This window comes from Neopsephotus bourkii, unplaced genomic scaffold (assembly GCF_033783945.1).
Source record: "Neopsephotus bourkii isolate Nb327-2 ecotype Australia unplaced genomic scaffold, CSIRO-AGI_Nbou_v1 NB_1634, whole genome shotgun sequence".
Taxonomy (NCBI): domain Eukaryota; kingdom Metazoa; phylum Chordata; class Aves; order Psittaciformes; family Psittacidae; genus Neopsephotus; species Neopsephotus bourkii.
The window spans coordinates 5,168,577-5,188,439 of record NW_026902109.1 but is presented as its reverse complement, the minus strand read 5'-3'; the positions used below and the strand labels follow the sequence as shown (position 1 = coordinate 5,188,439).

Genomic DNA, 19,863 nt, shown 5'->3' with positions numbered 1-19,863 from the left:
TGTTCAACCAAGGCTGGACAGAGTCTTGGGCGACATGGTCTAGTGTGAGGCGTCCCTGCCATGGCAGGGGGACTGGAACTAGGTGATCTTAAGATCCTTTCCAACCCTAACTATTTTATGATTCTATGACAAATATAGTTCAAAACTTCAAACCTCCCTTCCAGCCTTTCAGTACTACTAGCTAGTGTGCCAACAGTAACTACATTAGCTTAGGTACTCAATTTTGTAATGATGCCTGACATTAAGAATCTGCATATTTCCTGCTGTAACAATATGAAAATGGCCTCCAATATTTATAAATACTGAAATACCTTTTTTTTGCATAATTACCTTGTGAAGTCAGTCATCTCCATCATAATCACACACATCCTCTTGGCCAAAACAATGATGTCATTGCTAGTATCGTCCCATATTTCAATCTCTGCATCAAGCTTACTCTTGACTTTTTTGAAGTCAGCCACTTGCTCAGCTATCTTTTCCTTTTCAGCCTCTGGCAGTTGAGTCATCTTTGCCTGAAACATAAAATAATTTGATTTGCAAAACTTTTATGTCTGGCTATTTTTCTTTTTTAAAACTAAATCTCTGGATATTATTAAATATGTAGTTTAAACATACTGTGGCCTGAGCTAACTGTCCCAGCCTGAGCACTTCTGGATTTTAAGATCTATATGCTATCACTGGGTTGAGCTGAATAAATTACTTCCATGTAACAGGGGCTGTGGTGTCTGTGAAACCATTAGTAATAAGTAGACGGGCTAAGATATTATGTGGCCATATGGCAGTCCTGCCCCTTCATAATACCTCTGCCACTGGAAGCAAAATCTTTTGGTCTCTTTGTCTTGATGGCTCTACTGTATACTGAGCACCTTCTCTGTGAAGTGGTCCATCTCTTGCACCACAGGCCATGAAGAACTCAGTTACATACAGCAACTATTAACACACTGTTTTGCTACAATTAAACAATAAATATTCTTGTTTATAAAATATTATCTACCATCCATAAAATGGAAAAACAAATTGACAAAGCAAGAGGAATCCAGAGTGCTGTTACGCAAACTAGTATTGAGAGGGATATGTACAAATAAATTGAATTACTATAGTGGAAACACCCAAAAGAAAGAGCTTAAAAAGGAAAAAAGGTTACTCTGCAATCTTGCCATCTCACTTCTGGAACACTCATTCTTAGTGTTACCGCTGCATGCAAAAGCCTTGCAATAGCACAGAAATCTAGCGCAGAACAAAAACCAAGACAACACCTATCTAAGCCTTAAAAACTACCTTCCCTATACAGATTCTATATTGTCCTGGGTTCAGCAGTAGCAGTCATTTTTCTCCTTCTTGGTAGCTGGTGCAGTGCTGTGTTTTGACTTTCGGCCTGGGAACAGAGCTGATAACACTGATGGTCTGGCCAAGGACTTTGTGAGCCTCATGCTCTGCCAGGGAGGAGGAGAAGCAGGGAGGAAACAGAGACAGGACACCTGATTCGAACTGACCAAAAAGGTATTCCATACCACAGCATGTCATGCTGAGGAGGTAACTGGGACTTACCCGGAAGGGATAGGTGACTGCAGGGTTGGAGGAGGTATCGGTCGGTGCTTGGTTGGGCTGGGAGGGGCGAGTTATTGGTCAGCTGGTGCTGAGGTGTTGTGTTCTCTTCCCTTGTTATTTCCTTTATCATTATTATTATTGGTGGTAGCAGTAGTGATTTGTGTTATACCTTAGTTACTAAACTGTTCTTATCTCAACCCATGGGAGTTGCATTCTTTTTGATTGTCCTCTCCATCCCTCCGGGAGCAGGGGGAGAGCAAGAAGGGGGGGAGCGAGTGAAAAAGCTGTCTGGCTGGGTTTAAACCACGACATTCATATTGCTAAATAGGTTCTAGGTATAAATCTTCAAATACCGTTATCAAAAAGCAGTCCAAAAAAAGAAACCTTAAATCATTGTTCATGGTTGCTGCAGCAGAAAATACATTTGTTCAAACACTTGTTTAAGAAAAATGTTCATGAAGGTTTTGTCAATATGTTGATTTAGGCTGAGAGGACATGTACCTACTTTAATTCAAGCTATAATTTTCTATTATTTTTGGGTGTAATGCACCAGTTATGGCCCTGATATAATCTAAAATATAGGAAAATTGTTCCCAAATAAAGATACAGAATGAGGCATTAAGCAATGACTGCTATCTAGATACCCCCAAAAGGAACATTTACAGTAACTGTATTATTTTGAGGAGAAATAGAAAAAAAATAGAAATGCACATCCTATACTGTTAAAATACTGTTGCTGGTGTTTTTTCAGATGTATTAACTATAGTTTATCTATAAATAATGGTCACTTCCACCTCCCCACCAAATTCACGGGCAGTACAAATTATATATTACGTGTGTAATACACAGAAAACCATATGCCGAAGGTACCTCTCCGCAGCAATAAACTATGCCTCTGATTCTCAGTACCCAGATCCCTACCTACAACAGTCTTCAGCATTTACTTACTGTTTCATGTAGTCATCTGGAAATAGGTGTTACCTATCAGTTGTTTTTATTTTTTTGTCCCAAACCCCATTCCCTTTAAAGTAGTACTCTGTTTAAACTGAGAAGTGGAAGACCACATATGTAAACATGATCTTTTAAAGGTTTAGTGGATCTTTTGTTACTACACTGTGACAGTAAACATCTACAAACTTCAACTTCTGTTCTCCCTGTAAGAGGAAAAACTTCAAGTGCTTTTATTATGGGGTATTTATGAAAATATGCAAGCACAAGCATCTGTAGCTGTTCCAAACAAGTTGAAAGCATCCTATGTGGTTAACATTTTGAAGGAAAACCTTGCCTTTCTTAACTACAATAGAAATTTCAGCCTGTAACATGGGGAAAATGTGCTAACATTTCCAAAGAGTATTTTAAATTGAAAAGGGCCGGTAGTATATTTTAGTTGCCAATTATGTTTATTGGGTCTTAATAAAGAAAATATTTGGTTTTGTTGAATTAAAAACTATGCATCCTGAAAAACAGATGTGAATTAAAATGCCATTTTCTTCACATAACTCTTTTTATACTGAGAAGTTTTGCTTTTTCCCAGATAGTTCTATAATTTGTAATTTTCATAATGGGAATAATACTACAATTAACCCAGTGTGAGAGAGATGTTATTGTTCTAGGCATTAAGTAAACAAATAATAAAGTAGACATTTCTGGTCCCATGGATCTTTTCACTTCAGAAAGTTGTGAACATACAGTTTTGCTGAAACATGATTTAAAACTGAAACATAAAGAATATTGTTTGCTAAATGCATCTATTTTGTACTAAGAAACCTTTTGCTATCTCAAAAATGTTTTCAGGCGCTTAAAAACAATAGGCTTTTTAATACAATAAACTGTAATGTACTGAAGTCCTTAGATTAAATGAGGATACAACAGGAAAACCTGATTAAGCACTTCCAGAAACACTGAAATTGTCAATGCCGTATGAATTTCTTCACATTTCTTTATTATTTCCCCAGTTAAGCAATAAACTATAGAATAGGTTCACACATGAACACAGCAGGAAATGCCTGTAACTCATGCACTGGAATGGCTAAATTTCCAGATATATATCCCTTTCTCTTCTGTGCATGTGAATTTTCTTGTACATAGAGGTTATTTTTTTGTTGAGTTGCATTGCAGGCTTCAATTGCATAAGACCAAAAGAAACCTAGTTTCTATTAGACCAAGACACATTTATGAAACTGTAACGTGGTAGAATTTTATTCATTAAGAATTTTTCTAATTTACGTGTGCACCAAGTGTTTACCACTTAATTACACTGTCTTTCACTCTTTCAGATCATACACATCACTTTTATGCCCTCACCACATTTTCAAAAATCTATTAAGAGTTGAAAAAGATTTTAATGATTTGCTGCATGCCTTTAAGTGGCTTTGTAGGAGCAGTATCACTATTAGCATTTTTCCTGTCATCAAATTATTTTTTAAATCAACTGGTATAATACATACTCTGTCAGTTTTCCCTTCAGTCTGGATACTTGTACGACTACGTGCATCATGGTCCTCTTCAAGATCGGATACATCTTCTAGCTCCTCGGGTGTCTGGGAAAAAGAATACAGAAATGGATTATTCTCTTTTGTGATTAGTAACTTCAGTATTAATTCCAAACATGTATTATAATTTGGTTTAAAATAATGTCTGAAAAACAAAAGTCAGTCCTGTCCTAGCAGTGCACTGGTTACTGAATGCTAATTAAAATCAACTAGTCAGACAGCATTGACTAGTTCAGAATAGCCATGCTTTAATTAAAGCACTGACTTTTTAAAGTTGGTACTTAAGTGTCCTGGGTTCTGTTATTTTTCTCCTTCTTAGTAACTGGTGCAGTGCTGTGTTTTGGCTTTAGTCTGAGAACGATGCTGGTAACACACCATTGGTTTTAGTTGTTGCTAAGTAATGCTTACCCAGATCAAGGACTTTTAAAACACTCTCATATTCTGCCAGTGAGGAGGGGCACAAGAAGCCAGGAGGAAGCAGAGACAGGACACCTGACCCAAACTAGCCCAAGGGGTATTCCATACCACAGCATGTCATGCCCAGTAGATAAACTGGGGGGAGTTACCCAGAAGGCCCAGACTGCCACTTGGGTTGGGTGGGGTATCGGTGGGTGAGTAGTGAGCAATTGTATTGTACATCACTTGGGCTTTGTTTTTTTTCTTCCCTTTCAAGTTTTATATTCTCTTCCCTTGTTATTCCCCTTACCATTATTATTATTGGTGGTAGCAGTAGTGGGTTTGTGTTATACCTTAGTTACTGAACTGTTCTTACCTCAACCTGTGGGATTTACATTCTTTAGATTCTCCTCCCCATCCTGCCAAGAGCAGGAAGGAAGAAACAGAGTGAGCAAGTGGCTGAAGTGGCTGCATGGTTCTAAGTTACTGGCTGGGCTTAAACCATGACATTAGGGAAGCTCTTTTGTATTTAATACTGTGTTACTGCTGCTAGCAAAGGTGTCTTACAAGAAATCTTTACATGATGAGAATGCATGCCTCAGTTTTTAGAATAAAAACATTTTTCTACTTTCTACTTTCCTACTGTCTACTTTTCTACTTTCTACTTTCCTACTGTCTACTTTCCTACTACTGCTTTTCACTGCCCAGAAATACTCATACACCTACCCTCACATCTTCATATTAAACACTGGTGATCTAGTAGACCCTAACATTTTTTAGTTAGTGGGAGTATGAGGCTTCAGAATCCTGCTGATTTTATTGCTGCACTGACACCAAACAGTGCTCCAAGTCAGCTATGTACTCTGGGAGAGAAAGAGCACCTCTCCACCAGTTTTGAATGTGTCACTTCTCAATTCTATCAAGGAGCACAAGGTCCTATATTAAAGGAAAAATTAAGTGGCCTTAAATTGCTAATTATTCATTTATATGGCACTATTTCATATGCCACTGTCCCTTTTTGTCACCTCAACTGCCAATTAAGCAACACCAGTTTAATTACACAAAAATACATATGTACATTCTGATAATCTGCTATCCTTTTCTACTGTTCGCAATGTTTACTTAGGGCAGTCTGATTTCACCTGTAGGTGTATAGGAAGAAGATATCAATTACTAACATAAACCTATTGCCTCATAATGGAAAGTTAATCCCAACAGCATTAGGTAAATACATTTCCACTTTATTCAGCATATAAGCCTTCCACAAACCTTAAACTATTATCCTTCAGTTACTACATACGCTGGGAAAAATGCAAATTCTATTTTTATCCTTCTCTCTTAAATATGCTTTCCTAATTCTGTTCCTCCCTCTTGCTTTTTTTTTTTTTTTTCCTCATAAGTTCTAAAACATGAGTGATTTGGGCTGACTTTTACTGTGTATACTGTATGTTCTCTAAGGTACCCTTAGTTAAAAGAAGCTGTTTTGAAAACATATGGTTTGGGTACTAATTTCTTCAGCCATGCATCAGCAACTCCATCAAAAACATTGTCTAAGTTCTGACAAGAGGAATTGTCTATACAATCCAGGTCTGCACATTTATTTCCTCCTTCCCACTTACCAAGATATTATTAAAAAATATTCTTCATCATAAGTTCTGAATTTTATTATAAATAACTTTGTAAAAAAGGCAAAGAAAGCATAATGAACATGGCTCTGCAAAGGAAACTTTAAAAAAAAAACAGAACCAAAACCAAACATTAAAAGCAACTATACTCATATTACGAAAACACTGCACACAGGCACACAAAACTTTTGGGGTTATGAACTATTTAAAAAAATAGTACTTGTTCTGATGATGCAATAGGGAAACTCGAATTTATTAAGTACATTGACATTTTAAAGAACTAAAAATATACAGAACTAGATTCTATACACAACTGGTGACAGATCTGCTACTGAATGATCTACTACCAGCTTGACATCTAGACTTCCAATTAGGGAGAAATCCTGATGTTCTTAGTTTCCCAAAAGCCTGACATATGAAGAGAGACATGATAAGAGAAGAACTATCAGATAACCTTACCAAAAGTGAGGCAGAGAAAAACCCTGGTCAACCTTTTTTTCAATCATGTCAAAGGTAATTTTTTAAATCCAGAATTGATACATGTTCTCACTGTCTTTTTTTACTGTCAAGTTATTTGCAAACAAGATCTGTTGACCGGGGCACTGCAGAGTTCTGTTCCCTTATTTCTAGTCCATAGCACAGTAATGGCACTACTTAAACTAAACAAATCCACCTGCATAGTTTGGTGGCATTTGGGAAAGCACCACTGTGGCCAGAATGTGGTATGTAAGCCATTAGACTTCCAACATCAGCCTTGAATAAAGGTTTAAATGGCACTTCATTACTTGAAGAGCACACGAATTTCCCTCACTGAAGAAAACAGTACTTTCTATGAGGTAACACTGTGAGAAATAAGAAACTCTAAGCTGGTGCACATGTTGGAAGAAATATAAAGCTGGTGATGAAAAATACACCTAGATTTCCTCAAGAAAACAGATAGTCAATTTGGGGAGTAAAGATGAGCATAATGGTATGCTGGTAAAGCAGGAAAAGAAAAATTTATTTTCAGGCAATGACTAACAATGTGATGAAGTCTCTCAGCTTCACCCCTGGAAGTAGAGATAGTAAGAAGCTGCTTTCATAAGAAGTTTTTGAAAACCTGCAATGTGGAAGAAAAATCACGTTTTGTCATGGGTGGATATGATAAAATAAAAAAAACCCTACAGAAAACTTACTTTAATTGAAAAACTTACAGACACTCTTATTAGAGGAACAATAACAGAAAAGGTATTAAAACAGAGTAACTTTAGCTTCTCAGGATTACACTGTCCTTGAGGCATTTAATAATAGCCTTGATTCAGTGAGAGATTTACAGATAAAAGAAATCTCTTTTTAAAGGTACACAATACTTGGTTACAACATAAATACATTGTGATTCTTAAGTTTTTTCAAATGTTAGTTACAATTTCCACCCCCCCACCCCCACCCCCCCTCAGTGATCATAAAGTTGGATTCATGGCAGTAAGGCACCATTCCTTCCTGGGTGAACACACACTTGGGAATGTTTGACCATCCCACATTTCCAATACTGGGTTGGCTTTTTTCTTCTATAAAACATGGAACAGAAGATGTTGTGACAGGGGAGAATGGTTCATAATTTTGAGACAAGTCACATTATTTGTAAGTGACAGGATTTAGACCACTGGGTCAGAGTTTAGAGTGCAAGTGGGATCGTCTTTGAGCCCCTCTGCCCAGATGTTGTCAGAATTTTTTAATTTTATTTTTTTCCCTCTTTTAAATAATATATATATACCTTTTCCAGGTGAGTAAAATTTATTCATGGCTACAATGAGAAGTTTCTTGTAGAAAGCCTACTTTCCTAGCCAGAAGAGTGCACTGCCATTGAGCATTGAGGTCTTCCAAAGTGATTTTCTCTAAAGTCCAGATTTCCCAGGTTTTGAATTAGTGGTACTGCAGAATTCAGAAAAATAACTTATCCAGGTATTGAAGACTAAGGACAAAGTTTCAAAGGAGAAAGAAGTTATTGAGTTATTATACCTGAAATCACAAAACCATAGTAAGCATCAAACTGGAAGGGGGGGGGGGGATAAAATGTTGCCATAGGAATGAGGACAGTAAAAGTAGTCACTCAATTGTTTTCTCTCCTGGAAAGCTGTTTTATGTAATACAAGATTTGCGATTTTTCATATTACTTACATGATTCACTATTTATTAAATACCTGAGACATATATGTGTCTATCTATATTTATATGAGTATTCCATGTGTAAACATACGGATAATCCATACTGGGAAAACTGAACGTAACACAACTCTCTGATGGTTTTGAATTCGACATTCACTCTGAATGTTACAGTAAGAAAACATTACTGCATATTTGAACTGCTACGGACTACCAGTTTGTAACACAAGATAGGGTGCTATCATCCATAATGAGAAATTTTGTACAGAAAGAACAGCAGAGCATAAGTGCTGGAATAAGAATTTCAAGGAAGGAATTTAAGAATATTTAGGGCTCTCACATAACTATACATAACCTCTGACATAAACTGGAGTCTTGGCAATTGCAAGTGACAGAAGAGGAAGAGGGTTGAGTGTAAGCAGTCAGTGACAAGATGAATACAAGACATAAACGGCAATTTCACTATGAAGACATATGAAGTGTGGAATTTCCCGTAGATGTAAGCAAGAAAGTTCAGGTATAATGAAGTCCTTTGCAAGACTGGCTGCCAACAGCCTAAAAAGCCATGCATGAAGCACAGTGGTTGAATGAGTTCAAAAAAACATCTGAACAGGAAAATTTAGAAAAAGATTTCCAGCAACTATAGGAGCAGAATTCCTGAATGGTCTTCCCTACGGCTGCTGGAGGAGGGGAGAAATGAATTGTAAGATGTAGCCTGAGCAGTCTACAAACAAGATTTTTTAACAGCTGGCTGTTAAAAAAGAGCAAAGGTGTGAGACAGGACAGACCAGCTGTCCCAGCCTCTTTGCCCAAGATCCTAAGAGAGATTTCAGTCAGTTCTGGAAAGTCGTTGTTCACCCCTATAAAAATGCATCCCTATATGTAACTACACATTTAAGACTATAATGCTATGTTACATGGTGGTGTGCATTTCTTTCCAAATTTTAATGATTGTAACAAAATTTGCATTCTCTATGATTTTGCTACTGAAGACTCACTCTGAAGACTTGAAATCATATCTATAGCCATATCTATTACTGATGAATTTTACACCTTCCTGGTATTCAACTTCAAACTGCAATAGCAAGTTGTTACTACTGCGCATGGGTGATTTCAGGCTATGCATTACCTCTTCATCTATGAAATGAAAAACACTCTCTAATACTTACTTGCTTTTCTACTAGGACATTAGAGAGAGTAATCAATAAAATCAAGGCCTGGCCTTAGCCTTTAGATCTTTGACCAGTCTTTCCAAACTGGGTATAAATGTGCTCTTTGGTTTATTTGATTTTTAATCCAAGCTTTATAGAACTATGTGTTTGACTATGCTCTAAAGCATTTTCTCCAAAACAAAGTTTCTTACTGCACTGGTTTCAGCTGTAAGTTCTATTTTTCTTCCTAGAACTTGGTACAGTGGTGTGTTTCAGCTTAAGTCTGAGAATAATACTGATATCACATAGAATCATAGAATAGTTAGGGTTGGAAAGGACGTTAAGATCATCTAGTTCCAACCCCCCTGCCATGGCAGGGAAGCCTCACACTAGACCACGTCACCAAAGGCTCTGTCCAACATGGCCTTGAACACTGCCAGGGATGGAGGATTCACAACTTCTTGGGCAGCCTGTTGCAGTGCCTCACCACTCTCAAAGTAAAGAATTTCTTCCTTTTATCTAACCTAAGCTTCCCCTGTTAAAGTTTGAACCCATTAACCCTTTGTCTTATTGCTGCAATCCCTGATGAAGAGGCCCTCTCCAGTGTCCTCGTAGCCCCCCTTCAGATACTGGAAGGCTGCTATGAGGTCTCCACGCCACCTTCTCTTCTCCAGGCTGAACAGCCCCAACTTTCTCAGCCTGCCTTAATATGGGAGGTGCTCGACCTCCCTTTTATCATCTTCGTGGCCCTCAGAATAGAGCAAGCATTATTTATTTTTCCTTACTACATTAGTAAGAATTTTATGTAATTGTTGCTATCTATTCTATAAAACCACTTTTAGGGTTTTTTTTCTAAAACCAATTACTTTGAGTGTTATTTTCAAAACAATAAACCCCACATTATAAAGGACAAATTTTAAACCTGTGGCTTTAATTCATTTGTCAATATTGTGATAGCTCAATGCTATGGTTAATACTATCCCCTCTAGTTATCATTAAAAATTATCATGTCTATTCTTTAAATCTATTCTTGGCAGTTCCCTTAAAATTAAGTCTTTTGCATGCACATTATTTGTAATATTATGAATATAAAGCTTACGATGATTAATTAAACCAGAGATCAGAACTCTGCTAGCAGTATTTTCACCAACTCCTGGCACGGAATTTGTCATCAAGTAATAGTAAAATCATTATCCTGCCATAGCCTATACACATTACAGATATTTTATTTTCAAATGCAGGTGATAAACAGTTGTGGTTACTAATAGAAAAAGTTGTGAAAACTATATTTTATATATGTAAATTATAATTTCATGTAAGGTTAGGGGTGAAAACAAACTTTGGTGAAGACCAATCAGTTTAATTAAGAGCAAATGATGATCCTCAACACTGAAAGATTAAAATATTTTCAATAAAACAAGATTAAGTTATATGGTAAACAGTTTAGGTTTTAAAAATAACAAATGCCTTGAACTCATAGTATAGTGCAAAATTCACCTTATGTCTACTGGATGCTAGGAGGTTTCCTTTGCTTGTTTAACAAGAAGCCAACTTGGTTTTGTCTTGATCTCCTTAATTCCAGGAGATTAAGACAAAAAAGAGTAATCACCATTAGAAACAGATACATCAATAACCTGACTTTATGTGACAATGCCTGTTTTCAGTTCTCACTGAGCATACATTAAGATAATAGTTTTCTCAATAAATGGCCTGAGATATAGGAAGGATGTGAGCAGAGGAGTCCAGTTTAAAAGTCTGAAGTGAAATTTTTGAGAACTGCCTTCTGAAAACCCATTTGAAGTAAAAACTGTAAAGTTGTCATAGCTGAGTAAGCTGGCACAGAGAATTTTAGCACCTATTTTCTAAGTTACACCTCTTTGCTGTAAAGCTGTATTTTAGGTGCAGTACGACAAATACACTTCTGTGAACTATGCTTTGAAAACATGTGATACAGCCTTCCTGCCTGCAGAACTTCCTTTCCTTCCTAGAAAACCCAACTTTTTTATGATGGATAGTATATCCCAAAGTCTCATTCTCAAAGCCAAAACAAAAAAAAAAAAGTGTTTCATGGCTGACTGAATACAAGTAAGAAAACTGAAACTGCACTTGGAAATCATCAGTATTTTAAAGTCAAAATAGGTGCAGTGAAGATCTCAAAGTCTGACGGTCTTAAAAAGACATCTCAGTGCTCAGAAAGGACAAGAAACAAGAGATAGAGCAAACAATTCCGAATTCTGTAAGAAATGTAGGTTTATCAGATGAATAAAGCCTGACCAATAGCATCTCCTGCATCAAAAATTTTCGCTAATGTGCCAAATCCATCTGTTTCTATTAAAGAAATTTAAAAAAAATCTCAACAATCTCAACATTTCTTCAAGTCTCTTCTGTCTCAACTGACTCTACTATATGACCTGCATGTAAAATATAGTGTCTTAAAAAAGGTACATAGAAAAAGCCTGTCAACCAAAAACTTGTACATGACTGTGAAAATACACAACCTAAATGAATAGCCAACTTCTGAATGCACAGGTATCACTACCATCATCCTTCCCACACATTCTCCAGCTATGACTTTGTGCTGAAATGTAAACTTCTCTGTTTTAGCAGATGTTCCTTGAGACACTAAGACACTGAAAATAAAACCACCCTAGCCATGAATCATATATCCATTAGTTTAATTCCTGCTTTTAATTATCCAGATGCTTCTGAAGCCCAGGACAAGCATCCAGCCACATTTAGTCATTCAGTAACCAGTAACTGCTCTACTGAGCAATCACTACCAGTTGACATGGAATTAAATAACCCATTAAGCATGTCATTGTGCAAACCAGCCTTTATGCCACAAATCAGTAATTAAATTCCACTTTATTATAAACTAGGGTCCGTAAGTGAAGTGGAATTAAGCACATACACACATCCAACCACCCCTCAAAGAACACTATTTTAGGCGTTGTTTCTGAACAAATTACTCATTACATGATTTTGTTACATTTTTTACAGGTGCTAAAGAGAATCATAGACCAACATCTTTTTAGTTATAGGTGCATTATTACTAATGCATTTAACAGTTCATGGAAAATTCTTGGGTTTGTATGTGAAATGGTTTAACTTGGGAAGGTTTCATGACATGAAGATATGTGAAACAAGGCAGCAATGAATACTCCCTCTAACACATCAAATGAGATTTTTTTCTGATCAGTATTTCCTTTACCTATTTTTTCACAATAAGCAGCTTTGACAGCCTCTGGTGGCCAGTGAAATGGAAGGGGAGATATTCAGCATAACTCTGTCCTTTACAAACAAATACTACTGTAAATAAAAATGATACAAAGACACAACTTCTTCAGTATCTGTGGAAATTTAGCAAATTCTTACTCACAGAATTTGGTTTTCAAATGTCTAGACTGAATCCTCCCACATGCAGTTAGAGCCTACTCTCTTTGTATCCACTATGATGAACATATAAGAGACATTTTCTCCTTAGAATCACAGAATCAACTGGGTTGGAAAAGACCTTCAAGATCATCAAGTCCAACCATTACCCCAGGACTTCCAAGTCCAGCACTGAACCATGTCTTGTGCAACATTTTATGTAACCGAAAAACAGCTATGAAATCTTACCCTTCTTTCTCCCCTTCTGTTGCTCTATTCACTAGGTTAATTAAGACTAATCCATTCAGTGTTTCTCTCATTGGTCACATTTTCTAATACTCTGATTATTCTAGCAGCAATAAATCAGGGTGCATTTGCTTAAACAACTAGGAAATTCTGGAGAAGCTCACTGCACATCTCAAGATCATAAAACCACACTTCCCTTACTTTTAATTAAGGTACATAAAAAGCAGAATAACTGCAGCCAACTGAGACTCAATAAAATCTTGCTTGACTGCATGGGGTGAAAGTGGTCTTTCAGAAATTGCCAGTATTAGCTGACTAGAACAGTAAGTGAACAGTAAGAACTAATGAATCTAAATAATCAATTTAGGTTGGTTATGGTTAAATCGATCAGTAACTGGAAATGATCAGTAATGTTTTTATCCCATGGAAATGGATACAATTTTCTCTCAAAAGAGGTCTTTCTTACTAGAACAGAGTAGAATACAGACTGGTTTTCCTGAAAGAAAAAACACCTTTGATAAATACTTGTTAGAAAAGTATTAATGAGATTCATTTAGTTTGTCAATGGTGCTGGCTGCCATTATTTTACATTTTTGTGGAAACTGCTTAGGCACATGAATAATTTCAGTAAAACCCTTTCACAGTCAGTAAATATTAAACTACATCTGGTTTCAAATCTTCTGAACAATTTGAATTTTGGCAATGAAAACAAACCATCCCGATACATGTTTTATCCCTTTTATGGATAGAGGCAAAAGTTTTTGCATGCTTTCACATGACCTCCTATTCAGTAAAGTAGTGAAATAGGTTCTTGTCCTGGGTTAAGCACTAGCAGTAATTTTTTTCCTTCTCAGTAGCTAGTGCAGTGCTATGTTTTTTACTTTCAGCCTGGGAACAGTGCTGATAACAGCAATGTTTTTCATTGCTGCTCAGTAATGTTTACTCTGACCAAGGACTTTCTGAGTCTCATGCTCTGCCAGGGAGGAGGGGAAGCCAGGAGGAAGCAGAGACAGGATACCTGACCCAAACTGACCAAAGAGGTATTCCATATCACAGCATGTCATGCCCAGTATATAAACTGGGGGGCAGTTACCCGGAAGGGCTAGATCACTGCTTGGGTCAGGCTGGGTACCGGTTGGTGAGTGTTGAGCAGTTGTATTCTCTTCCCTTGTTATTTCCCTTATCATTATTATTACTGGTGGTAGCAGCAGTGGTTTGTGTTATACCTTAGTTACTGGACTGTTCTTATCTCAACCCGTGGGAGTTGCATTCTTTCGATTCTCCTCCCTGTCCCTCTGGGAGCAGGAGGAGGAAGGGGGCCGGTGGGGTGTGAGTGAGCAGCTATGTGGTTCTGGGTTGCCAGCTGGGCTTAAACCACGACAGTTCTAGATAAACCTATGATAAAGTTTGCACATAACTGGTTAAAAAATTATACTCCAAAACAGTTACCAAAATTAGTCTGTCAAAATGACAGTGTTATCAAGTAGAATTCAAGACATCTGCACTAAGTACATTTTCATGGAAACTTTGTACAATGGAATAGAGTGGGCTTACTAAATCTGTAGGTGAATTAGAGACCCATGTTAAAATGTAATGTATCCTGACAATCTGCCTGAGAAAGGAAGACAGTACAGTAGAAACAAATGCAAAGTACTGAATACGGGCAGGAAAAGTCAGTTGTACAAGTAAGAGATCGGAACTAAAGTGCCTAATAACAACACTACAGAAAAACATTTAAGAATTACAGTGGATCACAGGCTAAACAGAAAGCAGAAATGTCACATTCTTGAAAATAAAGGCAACCAGATTGTTGCAATTATCTGCAAGAGCACAATAAGTAAGCTGTATGAAACAAGTCTTCTACCAAACTCAGAGCTCAGGCCTCCACTGAAAGTACTGTACCTAGTGTTGGGCACTGCACTTCCAAAAGGAGTTATAACCAGCTGAAGAAAAGGATCACAACAAGCATGAGCATGAGAGCATGAGATGAAAATTAAGAGTCTTTAAGTATACAAGAAACAAGAAGGAGGAGATAGATAGTCTGCTCTCCACAGCCCTGACGGACCAGACAAGAAGTGCTTTAAGCTTCCACAAGAAGACATGTGGGGTGGATTTTAGGAAGAACTACCTAAATTTAATGAAGGAGTAGAATAAACTGCTTGAAAACACCAGGGAATTTCCAGCTGTTTGCAAGAACAGGTCAGACAAACAAACATTGAGAATTATTTGAAATTAATGCTGGGCTGCACAGGAAATATTGACAAGAGTACCACTGTGCTTGAACTACTGAACTGTAACTGGACATGGAGGAAGTAGAAGCAAGTATTATACAAGATTCAAGTTTGTAATTTTTGTCATTTTTTTTGTAAAAAAGCAAAGATACTTTGTTATGCACAGATCACATTATGGAACACCTGCTGGTAGAGTACAAGTGAGGTCTTTACAAGAATGATGACTTTAAACACAAACTGATATTACCTAATTAGAATTACCTTAATTCTAATTAGAATTACCTTAATTCTAATTAGAGAGTGTAAATCCTCAGAAATAGATGAAAAAACATGTAGCAGTCATTTTGCGGACTTCTTCATGAATACAGCACAAACTGTTAATTTGTTGTAGAAGTTATTACTGTTTGAAAGCTTACAATGGGACTTGCACTATTTAATGTAATGTAAAAACTAGACTTACACAATTGAATAGATTTTGCTTATAACTGGTCATAGATCCTTGATTCATATAGGAAAACCACTTTTGAAAACAGTGATCACATAACTGATACTCTAATTCATTTATATAAAATTATTTGCCATAATGTATATGTTGATCAGAAAAACAGTAAATCATTTGTAACCATTTCTGTCATCCACACTCTAAAATTTTCTCTCACACTAAACAACAATCTACTTGCTGACTTGACTAAAACTTTTGTTTTCTTTTATGGAAATACTAACATATCAGTATGCATATATATGCAAGTAGTATGCGTATTTAATTCAGAGCAAGATTTACTATTGTCAATTATTGAGATACCATGAAAAAACACACCTGCTTGCTAAATATACACTACGGATGATACAATGACATATTATTTAGATACAGTGCATTAAGTTCACAGAGAACCTTAACAGTTGTATTTACTAGCTATTTAATAACTTTTAAGTGCTTGTTTCTAAAACATTCACAGTTTTTTAGTGCAGTATTTTAATATAGAGCCAACATAAGAAACAGATGGAAATGAACTCAGGTGCAAACATCTAGATGTGTCTGCGAGACTAAAAAGAGAAGAGAGAGGAACCTTACTTTGCAAGTAAGAAATCCAATTCCAAATGGGAGGAAAGGGTAAAAAAATGACTTCAAAAAGTTAAAAGGCAGGAAATAACTAGTTATGAATGCTCAGTGAACTGTGCTATACCACAGGACCACATGGAAGTCACATACAGGCTGAGGGAGATAGGTAATAAATACATTTTATCACTATATTCCAGGAGGAAGAAATCAGCACATCCTTCTCCATTTCCCCTCCTCAGAAAGCTGTGGAGAGCACTGAGTTTGCCCCTCTGCCTCCTTTTCTCCAAACTAGATGAGCCCAAAGTCCTTAGCAGTTCCTCATAAAGAATTCCTTCCAGTTCTTTCACCAGCTTTGCTGCCCTCCTCTGGACGCATTCAAGTACCTTAACACCCTTCTTAAACTGGGGCTCAGAACTGCACACAGTACTCAAGCTGAGGTTGACCAACACTGAATATGGTGTGATAATCACCTCTTGCCCTCTTGGCTGCCAGCACACCCTGCTTATCCCTACTGGGCCTGCTGTAGACTAGCATACCCAGATTCCTTTCTACAGGGCTGATTTCCAGCCACTCCATTCCCAGTTTACACATGTACTCAGCGTTAACTCTGCCCTAGGTGCAGAATCTGGTATTTCCACTTGTTAAATTTCAACCCATTAATCATAGCCTAATGCTCCAATCTATCTAGATCCCTCTGCAAGGCCTGCAGTCCCTCAAGACGGTCAACAGTTCCTCCCAGTTTGGTATCATCAGCAACCTTGCTAATGGTGCATTCAATTTCTGCATCCGTATCATTGATAAACACAATGAACACAACTGGTTCTGGAATTCAGCCCTGAGAAAGTGGTAGCCCCACTCACTACAACACTTTGAGCTTTGCTGTTCAGCCAGTTCTTCCCCAGTGCACTGTGAATCCACTTAACCCATAGTTGGACAACTTGTCTAGAAGAATGCTATGAGGGATAGTATCAAATACCTTACTAAAATCCAGATAAACTACATCCACCACACTCCCTTCATCTACCAGGGGCTGACCTTATCGAAGAACAGAACTTTCCCTTTGTGAACCCATGCTGACTGTGCCTGATGACTGCATTATTCTTTAAACACCTTTCAACAATATGCAGTCCAATCTTCTCCATAATCTTTTCAGGAACTGGAGTCAGACTAACAGGTCTGTAGTTCCCTGTGTCTTCCCTTACACCCTTTCTGTAAATAGGAATAAGACTGGACAGCTTCTAGTCAGCAAGCACCTCCTCAGGCTCCCAAGACCTTTGGGAGATGATCAAGAGGGATCCTGACATAACATGTTAGCTCCTTCAGTACTCTGGGATGAATCCCATAGGCCCCATGGACTTCTGAACATTCAGCTCATACAGTTGGTCCCTCATAATTTCAGTGTTCACAAATGGAAAGTCACTGTTTCCACACTCGTGGTTCTCCAGCTCAAGGGACTGAGTAAGCAGGCTTACTTTTAAAAGCGTGTTAAACATTTAATACTGATAGACTTTTAATGTGTATGTCCACACTTCTAACAAGACTTTTTGAATTAGATTACTGTATTATACAATTTCTATAGTTCAGCATCTTTAAATTTCATACTTGATTATACTATCTATTTTAGCCAAGATAAAAACCAGAATTCGTGCACTAGATACCCTTTTCCAAAGAGACTGGCACTCAGAGGGAATTCCAGTTTTCATGCTTTACAAAAGGTAATTCTTATACTACCTCAGTCCCAGGCAGGAGAGTGAATCTGCAAACAAACAACACAGAACCACAGAATTATTTTGATCAGAAAGGACCTTAAAGATTATCCGTTTCCAGCCACCCCTGCCATGGGCAGAGACACCTTCCACTAGACCAGGTTGCTCAAAGTCCTGTCCAACCTGGCCTTGAACAATGCCAGGAATGGGGCCTCCACAACTTCTCCTGGCAACTTGTTCCACTGTCTCACCACCTTCATGAAAGAAACTGTAAGGTAACAGGAGACAAAATGGAAAAGGAAAATAGAAAAGGAGAGGAAGAAAAACAAGAAGATACAAAGAAACACTACTGTGTGAGGCAGGACAATGCATAGCTACACCTCTGATGCAGCACAATGTTTCTTCAAATACTGACCTATGTCCTCATGGTAAGCTATTCACGTTGGTTATTGAATGGTCCTTAACATGAATTTCAATTGATCTTTTAATTTCTCGCTTTGAAGGGTGGTATTTTTTGGCAGTTAATAATGCTCTCAGATTTCTTTTTTTTTTTCTTTTTTTTTCCCCCCAAGCATTAGATAAATCTCTGGGCTCATTAACATACCCAAGAAAAAAAAAAAGAAAAAGGAGCAGAGATTTATCACAGCCTAAAAACCAGTTATGCCTGGTAAAAGCTGCCTGCTAAACCTGTGAGCTATCTGGCAATCCTACAGAGCAAATCATTCCATCTCTAAATATCCAGGGTGCAGGTCATAGTTGCTACTGAGTTTTCTGAATTAGGAACTATCAGGAGAAAACTCCGGGTTTTTTTTACTGATTAACTAAACACAGCCTAAAATTTCATCTGCATTTGACTCTATCAGCAAAGAAATGTGGTAATTTTGCTGGGAGAAAACAGTCCTATAAAATATAAAGGTAGTATGTTCTACAAATGCATGGTGCAATTTCATATATCAAAAAACCCCACACCCAAAGAAAACCAAATATACAGTAGCAAAATTATTAGATAGGATGATATTTTCATCCAGGAAAATAACTTGCTTCATGCAGATCCTTTCTAAATTTTAAAGGCAATGAGGGTGAGTCATCTGCTTTCTGATCTGTGAGTTTCCTATAAACAAGAGAAAAATCAAGCAGCAACCCTGTGACAGTGAAACCTTTAAGGTGCAAGGCTTAAGGCTGCATTAATGGAATAGAACAGCAAAGTGAAAAGGGAAGCCTAAGTTTAGGCAAACACAATTTTAGGTTTCATCTCTGCTGTGATCGGGGCTCCATTTCAGAAACAAGTGATTGGTCAGCAAATGCCAACGCTGGAAAATGAAGCCAAAATTTGTGCTGGTGCTGCTCTTCTTAAATTTTGGGTATGTTTCTCCTTTTGGCTTCACTTACCAAGGTGACAAGCTTATTTTATTTGTTGGCCATCAACCAGTGAGACTGAGCTTCATACATAAGTAGATCCAGGGCATTGGTGAGATCTCACATCACTTCAAGCACCTAACTGTGTGCTACATAAGCTAAGCTATACCTCTGCTTGTTGTGGTTAGCTCTTCCTCGCTGAAATATCACACAAATATTCACCTTTGCTCTTTATTTGGTGAATATTAATTAAGCTGCATAGTTGTGGTTTTTTTACATGTTTGGAATCTATCTTTCACAAAACACAAACATTTTTAGAGTGTATTTCACAGAACCACCCTATGTGGTCCACAAAACTCACAGACACAGCATGGCAACTGTCATGCAGATCGGATGCCAGACTGGTTTCTCACTAAGGCAAAAAGGACTGATTCCCATTCTGATAGCACATCAGCAACAAAGAATGTGGACTTGTCTGTCACCTACTTACTGATTACCTCAATAAGCAACTTACATACTGATTATGAAGAAGGTAAAG

General features: G+C 37.5%; 1 protein-coding gene across 4 annotated transcripts in view; it reads right to left on the bottom strand.

The window, feature by feature from the left end:
- CTNNA3 (catenin alpha 3) overlaps window positions 1–19,863 on the bottom strand; it is a 739,429-nt gene that overhangs the window by 281,951 nt on the left and 437,615 nt on the right. For all 4 annotated transcript variants that reach the window (XM_061373990.1, XM_061373992.1, XM_061373991.1 and 1 more), the window contains exons 14-15: window positions 3,996–4,088; window positions 331–512 (exon numbers count right to left, since the gene is read on the bottom strand). In XM_061373990.1, coding sequence (XP_061229974.1) covers window positions 331–512; window positions 3,996–4,088 — 275 coding nt within the window. The remainder of the gene's footprint in view (window positions 1–330; window positions 513–3,995; window positions 4,089–19,863) is intronic.